Source organism: Gavialis gangeticus, unplaced genomic scaffold (assembly GCF_001723915.1).
Source record: "Gavialis gangeticus isolate Ggan-Ray unplaced genomic scaffold, GavGan_comp1, whole genome shotgun sequence".
In the NCBI taxonomy this organism is placed as follows: Eukaryota; Metazoa; Chordata; order Crocodylia; family Gavialidae; genus Gavialis; species Gavialis gangeticus.
The window spans coordinates 9,584,011-9,605,359 of NW_017728996.1; the positions used below are offsets into that span (position 1 = coordinate 9,584,011).

Consider the following 21,349-nt stretch of genomic DNA (forward strand, 5'->3'; position numbering starts at 1 on the left):
TGCTGCTATGGAGACTGGCTAGCCAAGTACAGGAAAATGCTGTGGAAAAACCCATCTCTACCATCTCAATTGATATGAACACAGAGTAAAATTTCAAAGCATGAGACATGACGGTTGCATTCTTTTTTTTCCTTTGAAAACAACAGGGAAGAAACAGGAAGAAAAAGAGAAACATCCATATTCATTTTCATTCTTTAATATTGAAGAGTGAAAAAAGTGCAAAATCACAAAACTTAAACCACCCCAAAATGCAGATTGCATTGTATATGACCACAACAAAGTGCCTGCAAAGTCTCACAGCGGACATCAACAAACCCTATTTCAACCTGCCTACAGTCTTTTAAACACCTGCTAAACAAACAGCAATCCATACAGAGTCCTAGGTTTTTCATACATCTCTATGCCTTACCTCTACATTTGCTTTCAAATTCAATAGTTTGCATGTTAAAGAAAATAGTGCCCCACTTCTGAATGACCTCAAGCATATAAGCACAGTTTCCACCAAATAAAATTAGTTATATTTTAACAGCATATTACTCATTGAATTCAAACTCAGGAATAAAGCTCATCTTAAGAACAGCAACATTTCTTAAGTAAACTTCAGTGTGTGCAGTAAGTGAAGCCACATTGTCAATCCTTCCAGCTCCAAGCCAATAATAAGGTAATTGCACACAAGGCTGTTAAATAACACATATTAGTATATTATTGCAAAAAAAAGGGATGGGCAACTTTGGGAGTAATGAGTTATACTTGAACTGACAGAAACAGACGCGTGAACTCTGGCCCTGTTTCTGCAAAAAGACCCTCATCTGAGTCTGCATCAGCACAAACCACATTACAGATTCAGGGCACAAGTCACTAGCCTTTTTGTTGCCTGGAGGTGGCATTATCCAAAGTGGCTGTTATGCTAAAATATATATTGACTAATTCCTAATTTTCAGTAACATTTAAGGAAATGACAAAAGGTTTAAGGTAATGGGTGTCAGATAAAGAGTATGCTGCTTACGCAATCTTCTTCAAGGCTTATAACCTTTCTACATTAAGCTGCTCATTTCTCGTGGCTGGAGCCAACTCCACCACACTCAGACAGTCTTCTGATTTTATGTTGATGTCCTTTTCCAGTTCACTTTGACAGATTTTATCTAGAATCAAGGCTCTTAAATTCACAGGAAAAAAACCAAACCAAACCAAGCCAAACCAAACCAAACCTTTTTCCCTCCAAGCAACTAAAGCAATTGCAAACAAATAAACAGCCTCAAGATAAACTGCTACATCTGATAAGGTGGTGCTGTCTAAGAACCTCCTACATAGCCATGGGTGCTTCCTTGGAAGCATCCTACACAGAAACAATTCTGAAGTTTTCTCCTTCAACACTACAGGCCTGTCTATAACACTGAAACTTTATTTCTCCTAATTCACTTGCTCACTGCCAACTCCTTTGCCTGAAGTCATAACCACCTAAAGAAGAGCAGGTGCCTATAACATGCCATCAGTGGGATTTTTCCTGAAGAGAATGCATCTTTAAATTTTTCCATGAAGTTTTCAATAAAATGGGATCGATACTAGTAGTTTAATTGTTTGGCTTCTGCAGGATCCTTGTATCTGTTTGAAAGAGGTTTTAAGTTTCTGCTTAGGATTCAAACTTCCAGAAAACTAATGCGAATTTTTTCAAAATGTGGGTACATTCAATTACGGATCTAAATCTAATTTTAGATAAAATACTGAAATACTGCTTGTCAACTTATGTATAAAACCTTAAGCAGTAAAGTTTAAAATTCTGCCCTAAAACCAATATAGAATTATCTTTTACTTTTAAAGTGCACCATTGAAAAACCCTTAGATGATCAACTAAGGCAATAACACTATATACCATCAAAGAGCTGTAACAGCTCACAAGCCCCTTATCTGTAAATGGGAGCAAAAATACATATTATAAGCATAAATCAGTCATTCTGAAAAATATATCCATTATGTGATTTCAAACATAAAATACACTTAGCATTCACACTTGGGGGTGCATCTGCACTCCTGCTTCAGACTAATTTTCCAGCACCAGCATTGTTGCTCACCATTTCCCAGTTTGGTGAACTATTTCATAATACAGCGCTGAGTGCATGCAATCCTGGTCTACACAAAGAGCTACACCATTGTAATTAAACAGTGATGCAAAATTTGCAGTGCAAACAAAATGCTTGAGTTACTATATTTAATTGCACACCAAACAATAAGGCACCTTGTTTTTGAGAAGGCAGAATGAAGGGGGAAAAAAAGATTTTTCAAGGGTCATGGCTGCACAGAGTAATTGTCAGCTCACTCACCCTGCCTATTCCCAAAAATCAAAACCCTAGCTGCTGCTGAACACTGGTCTCCATGGGTGAATCTATAATTTTAAAAAAAGCTAAAAATATTCTGAAAGGTTGCAAAATAGGAGAAGAGAGGCCAGGAATAGCTTAAAGACAGGAAAATTGTCATAAGAAAGGTTTGCTTGATTAATGGGACATGAAAGCTATTAAAAAGGAGAGCTGATTGTTAACACCTGTGGAGCAGAGAACAATAAACCAGTAAGTCAACTGATTCTCTCAGCTGCCTGAATAAAAGTGCACCTGAGGTGCTTCTATTCTGGACAGAAAATCAGCTTCCCCCCTTAAAACCCCCCCCCCCCCCCCCGCCCAATTTTGGGGGAATGAGTTTTGAGAAAAAAGTGCATGTGGTATGCAAGTAAGTATGGTAGTCTTTGAACTGATTGATACACCTAGTATAGTTAATCCATCTCATATCAAAAATAGGGTAAAATGTTAAACTAAAAGTAGTGCATTTCCACTTCCTATTTATGTCTATACTGAAAGGCAGTAATCCATTTAAGTTTCTATTGATGCTAAATAAACTGAGAACAAGCACCACGCCAGAATAAAATGACTTAAGCTGGAGTGTAATACAGGTCAAACACACAAAACTAATGTTTACGTAAGCACAGGAAAGAAGTTAAAAAGTTAAAAGTTAATCATCTGACACAATCCACCCATCTGGGCTAAGTGTGGTTCTACTCTGTAGAGTGCATCTGTGTTTGTGCATACATGTGCAAAAATAGCAGCCTCGTACTGCGTGTATCCAATTCCCTCTGCAAATCCAGAGCCTGATCTTATTTCCTGAGTGACGAAAATAATTTTTCGTTACTATTTTTTCCTCCGTTCATACTACAGAGACAGAGCTAATGCAGCTCTTAAAGAGTTGGACTCTCTTCCAGATTGGGCACCAACATAATTAAACATGCTCTAAATGGCAGGGTTGAATATTGCTCCTGTTACATGTACTTCTGCAAACCCAGTGAAAACAACTGGATTTCAAATGATGTAAGTCAAGGGTGGGCAAAATGTGGCCTGCCAGGCCATTCTATCCAGCCTCCAGGGCCCCTAAAAAATTTAGAAAATTAATATTTATCTGCCCCTGGCTGCCTGTCATGTGGCCCTCGATGGCTTGCCAAAACTCAGTAAGCGGCCCTCCGCCCAGGATAATTGCCCGCCCTTGATGTAAGCGAAGGCAGAATTTGGTCAAGGCATCTATTATTTTTTAATATGCTCAACCCCAAAAAAAAACAAATGAAAATTTCAGGTCCCAGGTTGAATTTGCAGGGCTAGCAGTTAATAAGGCACCTTTTATCTGTGAGGAGAGAAAGGCTGATCTGGGAAATGAGGCACAATAAACAGGGACCCATCAGTGGCATTTTTACAATAATTTTTCAGAGCAGACAGCACATTAGTTAATCCCATTGTGCTATCTGACATGCTGTCACAGTGACCTTAGGTTCTTACAATACCTAACAAAATCAAGGCAATATGGCACACTAAAAATAACCAGTTCATACTATTAATATCCACGCTGCTGAAATTGGAAGGAGTTTTCCACTGACTTTGGTATGAATGGGATCTGGCCTCTGGATTTTATCCATTTTTCTACTGACCAGTTCTTTTTAAAAATGTTAACCAGATTATTCTCTTCAAGACTGACCAAAACATTTCTCTAAAATATATGCCTGGTACAGTCGTTTCTTATTATATAAATGATAAAATGTAACATATATTCTTAATTCATAGATGTCATTATTTAATGGTTGCTGAAATCTTGCTATTAGGTATTGCATATAAGCACATTAAAATGGAACCAGAAATCAGCTGTCTACATGGCTTACTCCAATACTATTGTAACTGAGTTATTGCATTTCATTATACTTGTGGATATAATCATTTCAAATTCAAACAGAAATGCTGAATTATTTTAGTATCCAAATACAATACAGCATTCACTCCAGTTCAAAACAACATACACTTGTGGATCAGACACATATATAAAATACATGTGATCTTGCAGTTTCCCCAGTGGAAGTTTCCTGTCCTGGGAGATCCAGGTATCCAAAGTAAATGGAACCAGGTCAGGAAGGGGGAAAAATTGCAGTAGCAAGGCTCCTCCATAGAGAAGTGCTCCAACAAAGATGAAGGATTTTGCATAGATTGAGACTTAGATTTCAAATTTATCAGTCCGTGGAAAGTTTATCTTAGTTAAAAAAAAGGAAAACAGTCAAAAATACCCATGGTGAACAAGCTACTAAGCCATTTCATTGAAGTGCCTTCTAGAACCACTGCCCATCATTATCTTCCTCCTCCTCCTCTTCCTCTTTGTCCAGATAGAGAAGGGCAATTTTCTTTTCATCAGAAACTACCGACCTTTGGTCTACCATTCTTTGCAGTTCTACAGTTTTATTGAACACTGATTTCTCTGTTAGTTGTTCACTGTGACCCTGGGAAGAATCAAAAAAGGCACCTGCTCTGGTACTTTCATTCTCTGCATCCTTCTGGTCGCTTCCAACTATGACCCGTGACCAACTGACATCAGGCTCCTTCCTACTGGATACAAAAATTGTGGCTGCTTCTTCTCCCTCTTCCACCAAGGGGGCTGCCCCTACATTAGTTACATCCATTTGGAAAGTAAAAGAAGTTTCCTTGGGTCCTAATCTAATGCGTCTCATAGATCTGCTGCTTTCTGACGACTCTTCTGTCTGAGAAAGATCTTCCAATGCTTCAGAGATGGGCCCTTTGAAGATGATTTGCTCAGAATGAGTTTCTATAGGACCCAATTTGAAGTGCCTGATGGAGCTATCAAAATCGGAGGTTCCTCCAGTCTCTGATGGGCTTCCTCCTGCACTACTGAACTCAGAAGATTCAGAAAGGGAGCCCTGGTATAGGATCTGTTCAGTAGTTTTGATTTCCTTTTGACCTAGCTTAATGTGCTTTACTGACCCTTCAGAGCGAAAACTGTCACCAACTTCAGTGAATTCCAGATGTTCAGAAATGGGGCTTTCGTAGATGATTTGCTCAGTTGTCATAAATTCTTTAGGACCTATTCTAATATGCCTAACAGATGTATTAGTATCTGAAATCTCATGAGATAGGTCTTTTGCACTGCTGGGTTCCACTGTTTCTGGCCCTTCATATATGAATTTCTCAGTTGACTGAAATTGGTTTTGCCCTAATCTAATGTGCATTACTGAACTGTCAGTCTGAGACAGGTCACCAGTGCTACTGACCTCTACACTTCCAGAAATGGGCCCTTTAAATATGACTTGCTCAGCATGAATTTCTTTGGGACCTAACCTAAAATGCTTTATTGTTCTGCTGGCATCTGCTGACCCTTCTTGAGGAAGATCTCCTGTGCCACCAGAGTCTGAAATGGGCCCTTCAAAAGTGACTTCTTCCATAATCTGCCGTGACCCTACCAGGACGTGCCTTCTGGACCTATTAATGTCAGTTCCAAATGGTGACTGAGCAAGGTTTGGGGGTGCACCCGTTTCTAGACCAACAGGCCCCCTATAAATAATTTCTTCAGTGGTTTGAATTTCTTTAGGACCCAGTTTAAAATGCTTCACTGACCTGCTGATATCCGATGACCCTTCTGTCTGAACAAGACCTTCGGTACCACTGATCTCTAGAGTTTCAGAAATAGGCCCTTCATATATCCTCTTCTCCGTTCTCTGAATTTCTGTTGGACTCGTATGCCTCGCGTGTTTGTTAACATCTGCTGACCAACGTGAGGGGGAGACACCTCCTGCACTGTCAAATTCCAGGGTTTCCGAAACCGGACCTTGGCGAAGAGCTTGTTCTGGGGCATGATATTCATCACCATCACCGATTCTCACACTGGAAAAGTTATAAACCTGTTGACTAGCAAAGGGAGCGGGCTTATTACTGCCTGGGGAAAGATCTATTTGTATGCTGCTTTTGCCACCAGACGGACTTTCTGACCTTTGTTTGCTGTGTTCAACCCCTTCTTTTTTTGGAGACCACGGTGATGTCTTCTCCATCTCACTCATGATTACATCATCAAACTGCGGTATATCAAACTGGATATCATACTGGTCAGGGTCAACGGTTTGGGATAGGCTGACTTCAGCAACAAATGTCACTGAACCACCTTCATCAGTCTTCTCAACTTTTTTTATATCAACTGCCAGGTTACTGGAGTCAGCTTGATTTTCTTTTGTTAATGCAGATAGTTCTTTTTTCACACTCTCTGGAAGACTTCCCTCTAACTGCTCGAGCGCCTCTTTCAATTGATGTTTCGGGTCTTTCGTTTCTTTTGACAAAAGTTCCTTTATTGAGGTCTGAAATTCATGAGGTATTTTAATGTCTCTCTCAATGACAATGGATTCAACATGCGATGCTTCATCTCTTGGATGTTCTTCTTTTAAGATATGGGCGCTTGCTTCCTCCCCAACAACCTGATACGTTACTTCTGGTGATCTCATGCCATCATCTTTCTTACTTTGCATGCCCTGCAAAAATTCATCTTGCCAAGAATACTTAATAGCTGATTCTTCCTCTATGTGAATTTGCCCGTACACCGAGTCATCGTCATTTTCTTGAGCTGAGGGGTGATCATCTGGAACAGATACAAAATATTTCTGCTCATCAGTAGTCTCCTCTGCCTCGGTGACTTCTTCCACATGAGTGAAACGGTCACAAGGCTCTGTTTTCTTTTTTAGATTTTGACCTGTCATTGTGAGGTTGTGTTCCTCTTCATCACCGTAACGCCCTTCTAAGCCAGGGGATGTATCCTCTACCTCCTCCACTTCAAATGGTGTAGAAAATTCACTCCTTTCATCTACTGGAGAATCTAGTGGCTCCTCGATGATCTCAACATTAACAGACATTTTGCCCATACCCTCTCTCCCTTTCAGGCCAACATTAATTATATCTTCTATCTCCTCTTTGGAGGGTGTTCCCTCAATGTCTTCCAAAAACCCCTTTTTAGCATCCTTATTTAATACATCTCCTAGGTCAACTTCATCTTGGACTGTAGATTGTACTGTGATCTCGGTTTTCACTTTTCCATCATCAAAATGCTCTTTCTTTTCATGGTAAGTAACTTTTGTATCTCCTGATGTTTCTGAACCAGAAGATGGCACAAAACTTTTAAGAATATCAGCAACAATATTTTCTGCTATGTTTTCTGTCAGTGAAGAACTTATTTTAGGGCTGCTTTTGTCACGCGCTCCCTCTTTGTCTCCCAGGTTGATTTCTCTTTCTGGAATATTCTCATTGCGAGTGTCGACATGTTTCGTTCTGTGTTCATCCCTCTCTCTTCCTGCAGCAGTTTTAAGACCTTCTAATGTTATTTCTACATCACTGGTCTTTGATGTTTTGTCTGGACTGTGCATTTCAAAAGAGATGGGTATCTCAATAGTCTCCTTCCTCCTCGATTCCAAGGTCACATCTTTGACCTTTTTGTTCCATTCAGGTAGATCACCCAATATAAACCTTTTATTAAGGCCTGGTTGAGCCTCAGTCTTTCCAAAATTGACACTTTTTTCTTCCACAGTAAGTTTATCATCCATTTTCTTTTTCTCCAAAATAATATCTCTCTCCTCAACTGGTTTGTCTCGTTCTCTGTTTTCTAGCAGTACAGTACGAGTTTCAGCTTTCTTTTGTTCATACTCATCTTGTTTAAAATTGGAGTTTAGCTCATAAGATTTTGTTCTTATACCTTTGGAAATGCCTGGCTTTGTGTCAGCTACATAGTCCTTACTTGGCTTCTGAACATGTGTTGCCTCTTTTTCAAAAGAAACTGAGGAAGCAGCTGTAGCTTCTGCTTTCTTTCTTTCAGGATATGTTTTTTGCCAAATTTCAGTCTCTTTATGAAGTCTGTGTACTGGAGTAAATGTTGTGAACTCTCTGTGGTCTTTCGTAGCTTCTCGAGTCACATCTTTTCTGATAGGGACTGAAGGACGATATGTTGGACCAAATACATCTTTTCCTACAACTTTCACACCAGCTGAGGTTTGCGGTCTAGCACCTGTTGCTCGAGTTGAATAAAGTGCAGAGCTCCGGATATTTGTTAGTGGTGGTATACGTCTTTTGTCAGGACTCTTGATTACCGGCAAGGGTCTCTTTTTTCCTTCTCGGTAGCCTGAGTAAACATTACTATAGTTGTAAGATGCATCTCTGACATCTGCCAAAAGAGCATAAAGGAACCAACATTAAAATAAGGGTCTGTTATTCATTCAGAAGTCTCAAATCCTGGAGGCAGAAGTTTTGCCTCCATGGGAAGATGCCTCTCATCCACGTGCCAGAAAGTATAAACATAAACCTAACCACCGTTCATCATCAAGACCATGCACACGATTACGAGAAGGGGGATCACCAGGTATTAGCATTTTAAAGTTATCATAAATGATCAAAAGTTAACAGTAAATAACCATTTGGTAAATCACATGAGAGAAACCTGCCGCTCATCTGATTTCACCTGGACTGACGACTGCTACATAATAAAAGCCACTAGTACAACTGGCAGCCACAGCTTAGCAGAGACATCCAGGATCAACAGGACAGAGAGCGTGAACTGTCCTCCCACCATAACAGATGGGCTTTCTAGACTGAGTTCAGTCTCTGGGGCCGTCAATACAGCAAGAAATTAACTTGCGAATACTGAACCTCAAAAACAGCTCAAAGGGTTCACTCTGCTCTACGCAGGTGAAAATATAAAATAAATTGACTTGTTTTAATAATAATAAAATACAAATGTTATAAAATTGTATTTAACAGGTCTATATTTAATGCCTTTTTTTTTTTTTTTTTTTAAAAAAAAAAAAAAACAAATGTTTTAAAATTTTATTTAACAGGGCTATATTTAATGCCTTTTTTTTTTTTTTTTTTTTTACCTTTTGGTAATTCTCTTCCTTGCTGATCAGTCCATGTAATAACCCACTGGCTGTCCTCTCCTTCAAGCAAGGCTCTGAAACACACACAAGTGCATTTGATTAAAGGCAAAGTATAAGCTACCAAGGCTGCTAAGGCAGTGGTGCTCAACCTGTCCGGCCCCACAGGCTGGATCCAACAGGCAGGGGGGTGGAACTGGGCAGCAGATGAGCAGCAGTTAATGCTGCCACCACTCCTCCACTGCTGTATTTCTGGACCTGTGGGGAGACCCATAGGCCACATAACACAATGGGTCAAATCCAGCCCGCAGGCTGGAAGTTGAGTACCCGGATACTAAGGTATATGCCACTTTTGGCAACAGGGCCTGTAAATCTGGGTGGTGCTGGACACCCCCAAGCCTTATAAAGATCAACAAGAGTGAGGTTCCCAGCAGCTTGGAGCCTCACAAAGGAAACCTAATGTGGGATACAGACAGAGGTAACAAGCATTTCAGTTTCTAATTACCCCAAAGCACACCGTTATAATCTAACTACCATGTCAGCACGATTCTGTAGCAACACAAGAAACTGTCGCAACTTCAACTCTAGTTCATTTGGGGTCAAAATTAGAGAGGGAGTGGACTTGTATCTACAGAATCATGCAGACAACAGTTACATCACAACAGCTGATGAACACACCTGACACGTGGCTCCCTCGCCCTTCTTAAACAGCTGAGAGGTATGAATGTGTATACCCTTGGACACCTGATTTCTGGGAGAATTTTGCAACATTCGGTTTTGCACACCTTAGATGCAACCCCCAAACTCCCTTCTCCCTTGGCTTACTACCATGAATACGTCCACTAATTTCAGCACAACTCAAAGCAGTAAATATTTTGGAGATAGGTGAACCATAGGAATATGGCAAATTCAAGCCCACTTGGACAAAGAATAATTGGAGAGGGGAGGGGGAAATCAGAAAAAAAGTTATATAAAAGTGTAATAAAGAAGCGTTCATGAATGAAGAGTGAGAGACCACTGTTCTTAGCTTGTTAATACAGCTACATCCAGGGATCTTCAGTATCAAGGTACTATCATCATTTTGAAATGAAAGAGCATTACTTCCATTGTCACACCTACTAGCCAGGATTGGGTAAAACCGTCCTAAACAGACTACAGGATCTCTGTCGTCTCAATGGCACAGATAATATAACTCAGTGGCACACAGATAACATTTAAACCGTCAGGCGGAGATCAGCACAACGTGTTTTGAAAAAGCACTTTGTTTCAATACCTTCCCATCTAGAATGTTTCCCCCAAAGGACAACAGACTTTTCTCATGATCCTGTCCTCTCTTTTTTGGCACCGTCTAGACCAGAGGCCAGCAACCTTGGACAAGCTGCAGGCTGGAGCACCGGAGGTCCAAGGCAGGCTGCAGGACAGCAGTGGGAGACTCCCCACGCCGGTGCCGGAGCCAGGGAGCTGCTGCTTCTCTCAGCCCCCCGCTCCCTGGCTGCAGTGCGGGCACAGCTGGACGCTGATGGCCTCAGCATAGTTTTCCCCCCAGGCTGGAAGCTGCACCCGCACTGTAATACAGAACTGCACCAGGCCCAGGTATCCACAGACTGCATCCGCGCTGCTGCTACTTCTCCCTGCTTCCCCCAGCTAGCTGCAGCGTGGGCACAGCTGGAAGCTGACAGCCCCAGCACAGATCCCCCCACCCCCTGGCTTGGACACTGCACTTGTCCGGTAGCCTAGGGAGGGGGGAGGCACAGCAGCATGGATGCAGTCTGCAGACACCCAGCACCGGCACAGCTCCCCGTGGGCTGGAAGCTACATTGGCGACAGCTGTGGGATGGGGGGGCTAGGCGAAGCAGCAGCAGCAGCAGCCCTGGCACAGCCCCCAGCTGCCTGGCCCTGGAGCAGGTGCAGGCAAAGTTCTCCAGCTCCGCAGGCCAGATCCAGTGGCTCTGCAACCCAGATTCAGCCCGCAGACCTTATGTTGCTGACCCCTAGCCTAGAATAACATTCCTGGTTATAGGAAACCAGAGTTACTACAAGCTTCACCCTTGTAAAGCTTTTGGTTGAGTAACCCAATTACAGGGGTTAGCTCCACAGCCACTAACCAGAAATGAAAAGGTGACAGACTTCTCCTGAGGGAGATTATCCCAAAATCAAAAGAATAGGAAAAAGGTCACCGCAACTTCCAGGTGTTGCCCATCCTCGATGGACCGGTATACTCTGCCAAACAGTGTCCATAGACCGGCTAACCTTAGCGACTGCCTTCAGCTGGCTTCACTCGGAGCACTAGGCTGAATTTGAATATTACTTTGGAGAATAAAGATAGGACTTTTTCCACCCGAGTGTCAAACTGCAGACGTGCTGGGGTACTGTATATCAAATACCCCTTGTTCCCTATACCACGCGAGCGCCTACTCTTGACTTGTGAGATGCTGGTGGTTCCTCCTGGCAGGCACTGGCCCACTGCTCCTTCCCTCCCCTGCAAAGGGTAGCAAAGACTCCACAAAAAGACTTCCACAGAAATGAGCAGGGCTGAGCTACCTGACATACAAGGCAGGAGTGGACAATTATTTTGGCTGCAAGGCCACTTCACAATATTTGGTGAGCTGTCAAAGGCTGCAAGGGTAGCCTCACCCTTTGACAGGAGCCCCACACCCCAATTGCCACCTTGGGACCAGAAGTCCCACCTCTAACCCTTGACCTTTGCCACCAGAAGTGCCCTCCGCCCCCTTTTGCCTCTGGAAGTACTCCTTTGGGGGGCGGGGGTTGGAGAAAAAAAACCCAAACTATACTAAAAAATCAAAATTGTAATTAGGGTTACCATACGTCTAGGTTTTCCCAGATATGTACTCTTTCTAGATCCTCTCTCTGTCCAGGTGGGTTTTTTCAATATGATCAAATATCCGGGATGTTGGTCAGCTCAGCTTCAAAGTTTTCCCTGGCACTTCCCAGCTTGCCGTGGCGAGGAGCTGGGGGCAGGGCGCACACAAACACGTGGCCAGGCAGAGGGTGGGAGCAGCCCGGCAGCTGCCGGCCCTGGGGGAGGGTGGCCAGGTGCGGGGGCTGCAGCAGGGTGGGGGAGCCGCCTGCCCCTCCAGTGGGGCAGGGGGCCCTGTAGGGGCAGCAGGGAACTGCGTCGCTGGCCCCGGGGCTGGTGCCTGTGCTTTCAGGGGCAGGGCAGCCAGGAGACACTGCAGGGCTGGGGGGATCAGGGGGCTGCAGTTCGGGAGTGAGGAGCACTGGGGGGGCTGTGGCTTGGGAGTAAGGGGCACCGGGGAGGGGGGAGGGGGCAGTGGGTCAGGAGCGTGGGGCACTGGCAGCTCCAGGGGGTTGTGGGTCAGGAGTGAGGGGCACCAGCATAGCTCAGGGGGCAGGGTACTGCAGTCAGGGACTGCAGGGCACTGCGGGGGCCGTGGCTTGGAAGTGAGGGGCAACAGAAGGGGCAGGGGCAGGGCACCGGCGTGTCACTGCCCCCCCCCAGTCATATACCCCCTCCCCGCACACAAGTGTCCTCCTTTTTGGAACTGGAAATATGGTAACCCTGATTTACTATATAGCATATTTTAATTTTATTTCAAAAAATACTTTTGTCCTGTTTTACACGTTTGCATTGTGTATATAGAGGCAATTGCATAATAGCTCAAAATAAAGTCTTACTCTTGTATATTGTGTGTGGCTGGGTGTGGGGTTTGTGGGGGCTGTCGGTGTGGGGTTTGTGGGTGGGTGTGGGGCCCCCTATCGCCACCTCCCCTCCACGGTGCACAGCTCCTGGCGCCAGTGGCAGCGGGAACAGGCGGGCCCTCGCGGCACTCGTGGCCCACAGCAAGCAGAGCCCCCCAATGGCGCGCAGCTCCAACTGAATCCCGGGAGCTGCAGGTGACGGCACCGGGCCACCCAGCCCAGGCCGCTGGCGTGCACCTTCCAACCAGACTGGGCTGGCTCCATGCCAGCACATGGGGCTCCTGGCACTGCAGGCAAGAGCCGTGCGCCATCGGGCTGGGCCAGCTTCATGCCTCCACATGGGGCTTCCAGCACTGCAGCAGGGAGGTGCATGCGGAGGCACAGGGCCAGCCAGGCCTGCAACTCCCCCTGGCTCCTGGCCTGCACACCATCGGGCTGGGTGGGCTCCCTGCCCTTCATCGGCCCAGCCTGCTGGTGTGCGGCCGTCCTCCCACCAGAAGACAGCACACATCACTTCTCCCCCAGCGAGCACATCCCAGGAATGGGGTTTCCATGTCCTCCGCCACAAGCCAGTCCTGAATGCTGCAGCAGTCTGATGCAGTTTCATTTAAATGTCAAATGAAGTAATATTATCAGCATGGTGACCCTGGTGGGCATTTAACATTCTGTATTAAACCCAAATCAAGCCCGTCTCTCATTTTTAGCTTTGGAAATGCCAGATGCTTTGCACTGGTAATGTACAGCTGCATCATACTGTTGTTAGGACCAAGACTGGAGGTTTTTGATAGCTGAGGGTTTTGACTCTGGGACGGAGGGAGGGGAAGGCAATTTGAGAGGACAGTTAATTACATCAGCTGATACTTGCAGCAGAAATCCCCAGTGGAGGAATAGATAACACAGACATTTCAAATGTCATCTTCAGGTTTCAGGCTCAAAGACTGGCTACAACGGACCAAGGCCCCTTGCATGTCTATGGTTTCTGTCTGCAGAGTGAGAAAGACAACGCTGCATCACATTACACTACTTGCAAAGGTGCCTTTGCCACTATGGATTTGTGTAGATTTGGCAGAAGAGCAAGATTAGATCCAGACTGGACTGCAAACACATGTTAACGATCACAAACAGGACACCGCTGGTTACCTAGCCGAGTTCAACCCTAGAAAGGAGACGGGCTCAAGCTCAACCAAACTAAATCAAAGTAAGAGGTGTCAGGCTGTGTCTACACTAAGGGAAAGACCCTGGCTAGACTCAAGTGAGCTAACCTCTTTTTTAATCCAGGGAAACCACCACAGCCGGACATCCGATCACCACTTGCCTTTAATGCAAACAGAACTGCTCTTCTCATTAGTCACCATGAACCCGGTGCAGAAAAGTATGAAAGACCTGACAATGGAAGTGTTAACTATGACGAGGGAAACTAAGAATGCAGATAGTTCGACTAAGGGTTTTTGGCTGCTGTTAAAACAACAGTTGTTCAGTTGCTGGAGCAACCTATGAAGTCACTAAAAATAAGCTCCAAGAAGTACACTGTATATGGCAAAGGGCAACAGCGCACAGACAACTTGGAGCTGCAAACAGTACGACTTGAAACACTGCGCACAAAAATTAAACCTGGACACTGACTTGGAATTTCTACAGCACTTGACTCGCGGTTATTTCCACTGGCTTGTGACGCAAGCATGAAAAAAAATCCATCAGCACACTATTTGAGAGTATTAACTGGAAAAGAGAAGTGTGGTGTAGCAGACAGACCAGCCTAAGACTTAGAATACCTGAGCTCTCTCGCCAGCGCAAGGTCAAACTACCCCATGTTTGACCTTGGGCAAGTCATTTCATCTGTCTGTTCTTCACATTTTCCCTTCCCCTGTATTGATTTATCTATTTAAATAGTCTGCTCTTCAGGACAGAGATGGTCTCTTAGTACATAAGAGTGGAACCACCTTACAATGGACTCTCACTGAACAAACAGAAATGTTCATTGAAAGAAAGCTTTGCTAAAAGAGACTTAGCCAATTTGCTGCATTAGAATAACGGGGGCGGGGGGAACAGAAGACCCTGTTGTTAAGACTGTTAAAAGCAGAGGCTCACTGTAAGCGTGTGACCCTGTGTTTGTACAGCACTGAGCGCAAGGAGGCCACAACCTCAGCTGCAGACTCCAGGCACTGCCCCCATAATAAAAATAATACTACAGAAACACTCTCCCACCCGTCCTCCCACTCACACTAACTGTGCCACACGCTTCCCTGGAACCAGGCCTCAAGTGCACGTGGTCCCCAGCTCTTTCACATCTGGTTTTCCTTCGCCACCCTGGGATGGGAAAGGAGGGGCCGTGCTAAGAGAAGCAGGCTGCTGACTGCACACCCACTGGCAGGGACCGATAAGAGGTCACGTCTTCTCAGTACAGGGGAGGCAGCAGGAGTGCCAGCATGCGAAGTGGTCCCAGCAGTAAGTGATGATCAGGCAGGGGCTTCCTGCTCAGAGCTGACCTGAGGAAAGAGAGATGCTGGCTGACAGGACCCAGTACCCACCACGGGTTCCCTGCAGATGTGGAACGAGGAGGAGGAGTCGGGACGAGGGAGGTGGGTGGAGAAAGCCTAACTGAGAAGGGACTAGAAATAAGACTGGCCAAATAGGGCATGCCCCTGGAAGGTGGGCACGGGGCAGCCTGGATGGGGGCATACAGCGCATTCATCCTTGGGAGCCGAGAGGTCCGGGTGCTTCCTGGAAGTGGTGGTGAAAACCTATCAGACTCAACCTGCAGAGGGGAAAAGGGCTACTCAGCCTCGTAACGGGGACTATGCTCAGCCCCTGATATAGTAGGAGAGGGTCCAGGAGCTGGAGGGGAAAAACTGTATGGTTGTGCAGACTCCAGGTGGATCATCTTGCACTCTGGTCTGTCTAGCTTTGAGAGAACCTCACACGTCGTCCACCCCATCTCTGATGAGACCAGCCAGTCTCATCTTCAATGGTATGGTAGGGGCCCAGCAGCCCTAAGGAGCTGCAACCCTAAGATACTTGCAGGATGAGGCATGACAATGGGGAAGGCCACAAGGCAGGACTTCAAGCTACCATGGATGAGGTACAAACTCTGCTTTGGGAGCCAGGTCATTCATGCGCCAGAGCCGTGCGGCTGGAAACACTGCCATAGCCCGAGGCGTGGTCCTTGCCATCACAGCCCCTCCACCCAGTTCAGAAGTGGGAATGACTAACTCCGGTAGAAAGACACTTTCATCCTGCTTTCCTAGAAGAAACTGGCTCTAACATACCGCTCGTAGGAGCTGTAAAACAGAAGGAAAATAGAGGCTGGGACACGCAGAAAAGTACTCGGGGCTACGTGGGAGGAAGGGGAAGTCAGCCAGACCCCATCTGTTCAGCTTCGGATGCCAGGGGGAAAGGAGGGACCCAGCGCTGCCCTCGCAGTGGAAACTTTGGGGCTCTGAACACGGCTATTTATAGGAGCTGCTGCTCTCTGGTGCATGCTGTAAAGGATATGGGCTGATTTCCTCTCCAGAGCTGGCACCAGGCTCTCTGGTTATCCAGTACCAGACACCGATTCCTCAAGAAGAGAAGACCAGCTGCCTTGTCCAGCCACTGACTGAACAGATCCAGGAGGCTGATCTCTCCGCTCCCCAGTGACACGAACACAGCGAATCCACTACAGAAGGTCACTGATCTCCAGTGAAAAGGGTGTGGAGTGTCTTAAACAGAGAAATCAGTGTAGTCATTTTTCAGCTCCTAATGGAGCTGGATTTCTTGATGTCCCCCAGCCCCTGCTATCTGGCAGACGGGCAGACCCCGTCTCTGCCCCCCACCACGTATGGCCTCTTTCAACGGGAAGCCGGTTGTGTATCTGGAGGGCTCTGTCTCACCGCAAGAGTAGAGAATCACAAGCTATCAGACAACATCTAGAGAGAGTCAACAGGTCAAGGCAGCATGATCCTAACTGGACAGCAAACCCACGCTGGAAGCAATGCTAAATCGTGTCTGAGAGTCCTTATTCAAACCACCAGTGCTGGAGATAATCAGTGATTTGACTTCTGGGCAGACTCCAGAATTTAATCAGCTAAAATGAGCTGACTTTTAGCCCAACAACAGTGCCTGTTCACTGATAACAGAGCTTGTGTCCAAACAGCTGGACTCCCGGACAGCTGTGTGTTTAGCACTGGGTAGATGTTAACCTTCAGTGCCTTTTCCCCTGCCGTGGTATTATCTCCATTTTGCAGGTGAGTAAACTGAGGTAGAAAGGTCGGATGGTTTGCCCATGACAAAGCCTCAGAACTGGAAGTTGAACAGCTCCTGGGGTTAAAAAACCTAACTTGTGTTATTCTGTCGACTAGACCAACAGATACAGAAATCACTTCTTCCACCCTGACGTGCAGCCACCCCTGGATTCACAGCCGTGTTGCACAGAGCTGTAGGACAGCAGCAGTAGCTTTTATCACTGAGCAACATTTGTGTGTGTGGTTGTGTCAAATACTGATAATACACACAGTATGAGCAAACACATGGATTCGTAAGGCATGCTCCCCCCCAAGAGTAAAGACAGCCGCTTGAGATAGGAAACTTTTGCTAATGGCCTGGTTTACTTTGTTAAAACTGCTGTCCTCTTTACATAAAGATCAATACAGATGGCAAAGGCGTATCATGTAAGAGCTGTTGTCTTCTCCATGTAAAGATCAAAAGAAACTGAAAAGAGTAAGTATCATCAGCCAAGTCTACCGAATATGAAGTAGAAGGAAAACCCGTAACTCTTACAGCAAAAAATGCTCTCTGTCTGATAATCCATCCATTTTATTTTAAATTTTGTTCTGAACCAACTCACACATCATGATTTCCAGATAAAACTGCTCCGCTCTTGCAATTGTACAACTAACAATAAGCAAGAAAAGACCAGTAAAAGTAAAGTTTTACCAGTAGAAAGGTTGTTGCTTCTTGCATTTAGCTAAGCATGTCATCATATGCTAAGATGGTGGAAAGTGGCACTTACAAAATTGCTTCCCGTTAACTTCTTTTTTCCAGTGCCTTCCCCGCCCCAACTCAAACAATGACTGCACGCTGGGAATGCCAATGCTACGATCAGTGCCAAGGAGACTGAAGGACAACCAGCAGCACACCCAAATGATCTGATGGTTAAAATGTCACCCTGTGACTTGGCAGGCAGAAGAGCCACACCACCTCCTTATTTTCCGATTGCTGTCTTACAGATTCTAGGTTTTCAGCTAGTGTTTGAATGATGCCAACAATTGCAGTTCACTTGCATTTAGCATCGCAGTGACCAAGCAAGCTTCTTTTGTGCCCACAGCCTTAAATCTAAGAAATAAATAAATATGTATATTTTTAATATCGTGGATCATACTCCCTTCTTTAAGATGCTGCTTGTTTCATAGGTGTGGAGCAAACGAGGGGCATTGCATAGGGGGTGTGCACCAGTGCACGTGCACCCCCTAAGCATGGCGGTTCACCCCCTACAAAAAGGTGCTGCTGACAGGTTGCCGCTCGCTACCCTGCTGCCAACACCACCAGTGGCGTCTGCGGGTGGTCCGCCATCGCCACTGGCCACCACCGATGCTGCCGGCAGTGCCACCCCCCCAGCGGCATCTGCGGGAGCTCCATGTTTACCACCACTCCCGCTGCCACCAGTGCAGCCGTGCCCCCCCAGCCACCAGGGGCACGCGTCGTTCACGGAGGAAACCTATTTGCTAGGAGCAGCACCATCTTAACATGTGCCCAGCAAACGCTCTAATCTCCCTCCCCGCACCTGGGTACAGGTTCCCCTCGATTTATGTGGGTTCATTATATGCGAATTTGCTCTTATGCAATAATTTAGATTATTTAGACCAATAACACATTATATGCAAGATAAAGTCACTCTTATGCAAGCAGCATAGATGCCCCCCCCAAGCAGGTAAGTTCACGGGGGGATTGGAAAGTGTCATGGCCCCACTCACCCCAGCCCCAGCTGCAGCGGCACCGGGACACGTCGCAGCCCAGGAGCAGGGGTGAGTGGGGACAGGCAGAGCACGGTGCAGCCCAGCGGCTGCAGGTAACTGGTGCCAGCCATTCCCAGGCTGCTGCAGCCGGGGCTGGGGCAAGCGCCGCTCTGTTCCCTCCACTTTGCTGCCCTGTGCAGCCCCAGGAGCGGCACCCCTCCCCCCTACCCCTTCCCTAGTCCCAGCCTCATTCCCTCCCTCCCCGCCATGGGAACCCCTCCCTATTTGTTACATTGTAAACTCATTTGCTTTATGCAAATTTGATTTACGCGCCATTCTCCGGAAATGCATGTACAGCATAAATCGAGGGAAACCAATCAAGGTTATTAATGAAGAGCAACAGTGGTACATCACAGCTTTGCCTGGCTTTCCCTCTGACCAGCTCTGAGCGCTTCGTAAACATGAAGGCTGAACTCCTCCATTACGCAGGCATTATCTCCCTCACAGACAGCAACAGTCAGGCACAGGGCGGGTCAGAAACTCGATCCAAGTCATATTGCAAGCCAAGAACTGAAACCAGGAGTCCAGACACTGTTCTAATAAGCAGGGATCCTGGTCTTCTGTGATAAAAACCTGCAAATTCTCTGATAAAACCCCCCAAATCCATCATTAAAATGAACGGCAGATCACTTTCCCCCACAGCCCTCTGGCCCTGCCGCCAGCTGCCAGGGCAACGGGGCCGTGGACCCAGGTCCACAGCCCCCAGCAAAGCCGGCTCCCCACAACTGTGCGCAGTCCCAGAGGGGCAGGGGGGCCCTAGCCCCCTGGATCTGTGCGCAGAGGGCGAGCGGGCGCAGGCTGCCCCTGCCCTGCTGCCCTCCCCCATGGCCTCCGCAGCGCAGCGGGTGCAGCCTGGCACAGCAGGGAAGAGCAGGGCTGTGTGGGGAAGCTGCTTGCTGCTGCAAGCTCCGCGCTGCCCTGGCAACTCATCCCCTGCCCGCACGGCAGCAATGAGGGGCGCAACCCCGTGCCGCTGCCCCTGCTGCACACGCAGGGGACATGTCACCAGGGCACCGCAGTGCTCACAGCGGCAAGATCCTCATGCGGCCCCGCTGTTCCCTGCAGCGCTGGGCCCTAAGCCCCATGCACCCCCTGCCCTGCTCAACTCCCTCGCTCCCTACATGGGCCTCAATGCCCTCCCTCGACTTACCTACCAGTCTTACCTCTCCAGTCTGCCTGCCTGCATGCTCAGTCCGCCTGCCAGGCATGTGCCTATACACATACGTGCACATGGCACCCCCTGCCCGACCGCCCTCCTCCCGCTGGCACTCTGCTGGCCTGCAGGGAGCTCTCTGCAAAACTGCAAAATCCACGGGCTTCCCAGTTCAAATGAGAAATCCATGTTTTCCTCCAGTAAGGGGAAAATCCGCGTTCTTCTCTGTTTTTCCATGGGAAACAGAAAATCCAGATCCCTACTAATAAGAATTACTGAAAGCAAGTTAGACCTGGAGAGTTTAAGAGCAACGGTCTGTCTTTCCAAAGCTGGAACAACACTGCATACACCCTCAGTACCTGAAAGCAATTTGAATGTCTGACCTGCAAAGAGCAACTTAACACACCTCCTGGTGGGACTACCCAGTGCAACTGCAGCCCTTACCTGTAAGTCGCGAGTTCAAGGCTGAGGCCTGCTTTCACTTCCAGTAGCTCTTGATATTCCTTCAGGTACTCGGCAATCGACATCGTCAGGAGCTCCTTTTCTTCTTCAAGGGCACCGATTACGCCCTAGACAGAAACACTGCCATTTAGTTTGGAAGAATTTGACTTTAATCTTCTATAGTTAGGTTCATAACAGCTTTCTAGTTTTAATAAACATTGCTAGGAAGATAAAACGTACTGTCAGTTCGGTTGCACAGGAAACCATGAGAAAAAGTCAACATAAAAGAAGCCGACTCCAGGACTCCCCTATCGAAACGCTAGTGCTCTAGCGTCGCAACAGATGCTCACTCTCGGATTCGATGCATCTCCTTGACAAGGTGCTTTAAGTATTTAAACGAAACCCATCCAGTTGCCCCCGCATAAAGTTACCATTGGTGCAGGGCAAACAAACTGCACACTGCTGTGAATTTGCTATGTGGCACTTCAACGGTAAGACTGAGAACTGGGATACACGTACATTAAATACATTGGAGACGCCCTGGTGCTGGCCTCAGTGCAAGACCCCAAACAGAATTCACCGTGGCTACAACCCTTCATTAGCTTGCATGGGGCTAGATCAGAAACCTGAGACTCCAGCGTCTGGGAAGGGGCCTCCCCGGGGGCTTCAGGCCATGTCCAGGTCTGTCCTCTAAGCATTCATTGAGGAATACGCTTGCTGACAGTGTTGCAAGGCTAATTGAGCAGCATTCCTGCTGGGGACCAAGAAACTCAATCAAGTCATTTGTTTTGTTTTCTGGCTGCAGATTAAAACCTACCCAACTTCTTCCAGCCTAAAGGATGGATGTCCAGCCGCAGAGAGGTGGGGGACTGAACAGCA

General features: G+C 46.6%; 1 protein-coding gene across 1 annotated transcript; it reads right to left on the reverse strand.

Annotated features, from left to right (window-relative positions):
• Nucleotides 1-3,453: 3,453 nt before the first annotated feature.
• On the reverse strand, nt 3,454-20,623 carry SYNM (synemin). Its single transcript, XM_019504017.1, has 3 exons — nt 20,474-20,623; nt 9,209-9,282; nt 3,454-8,499 (listed from the first exon to the last, which is right to left on the reverse strand). The coding sequence occupies exons 1-3, from the start codon at nt 20,554-20,556 to the stop codon at nt 4,625-4,627; spliced, it is 4,032 nt and encodes a 1,343-aa protein (XP_019359562.1). The 5' UTR covers nt 20,557-20,623; the 3' UTR covers nt 3,454-4,624.
• Nucleotides 20,624-21,349: the final 726 nt, after the last annotated feature.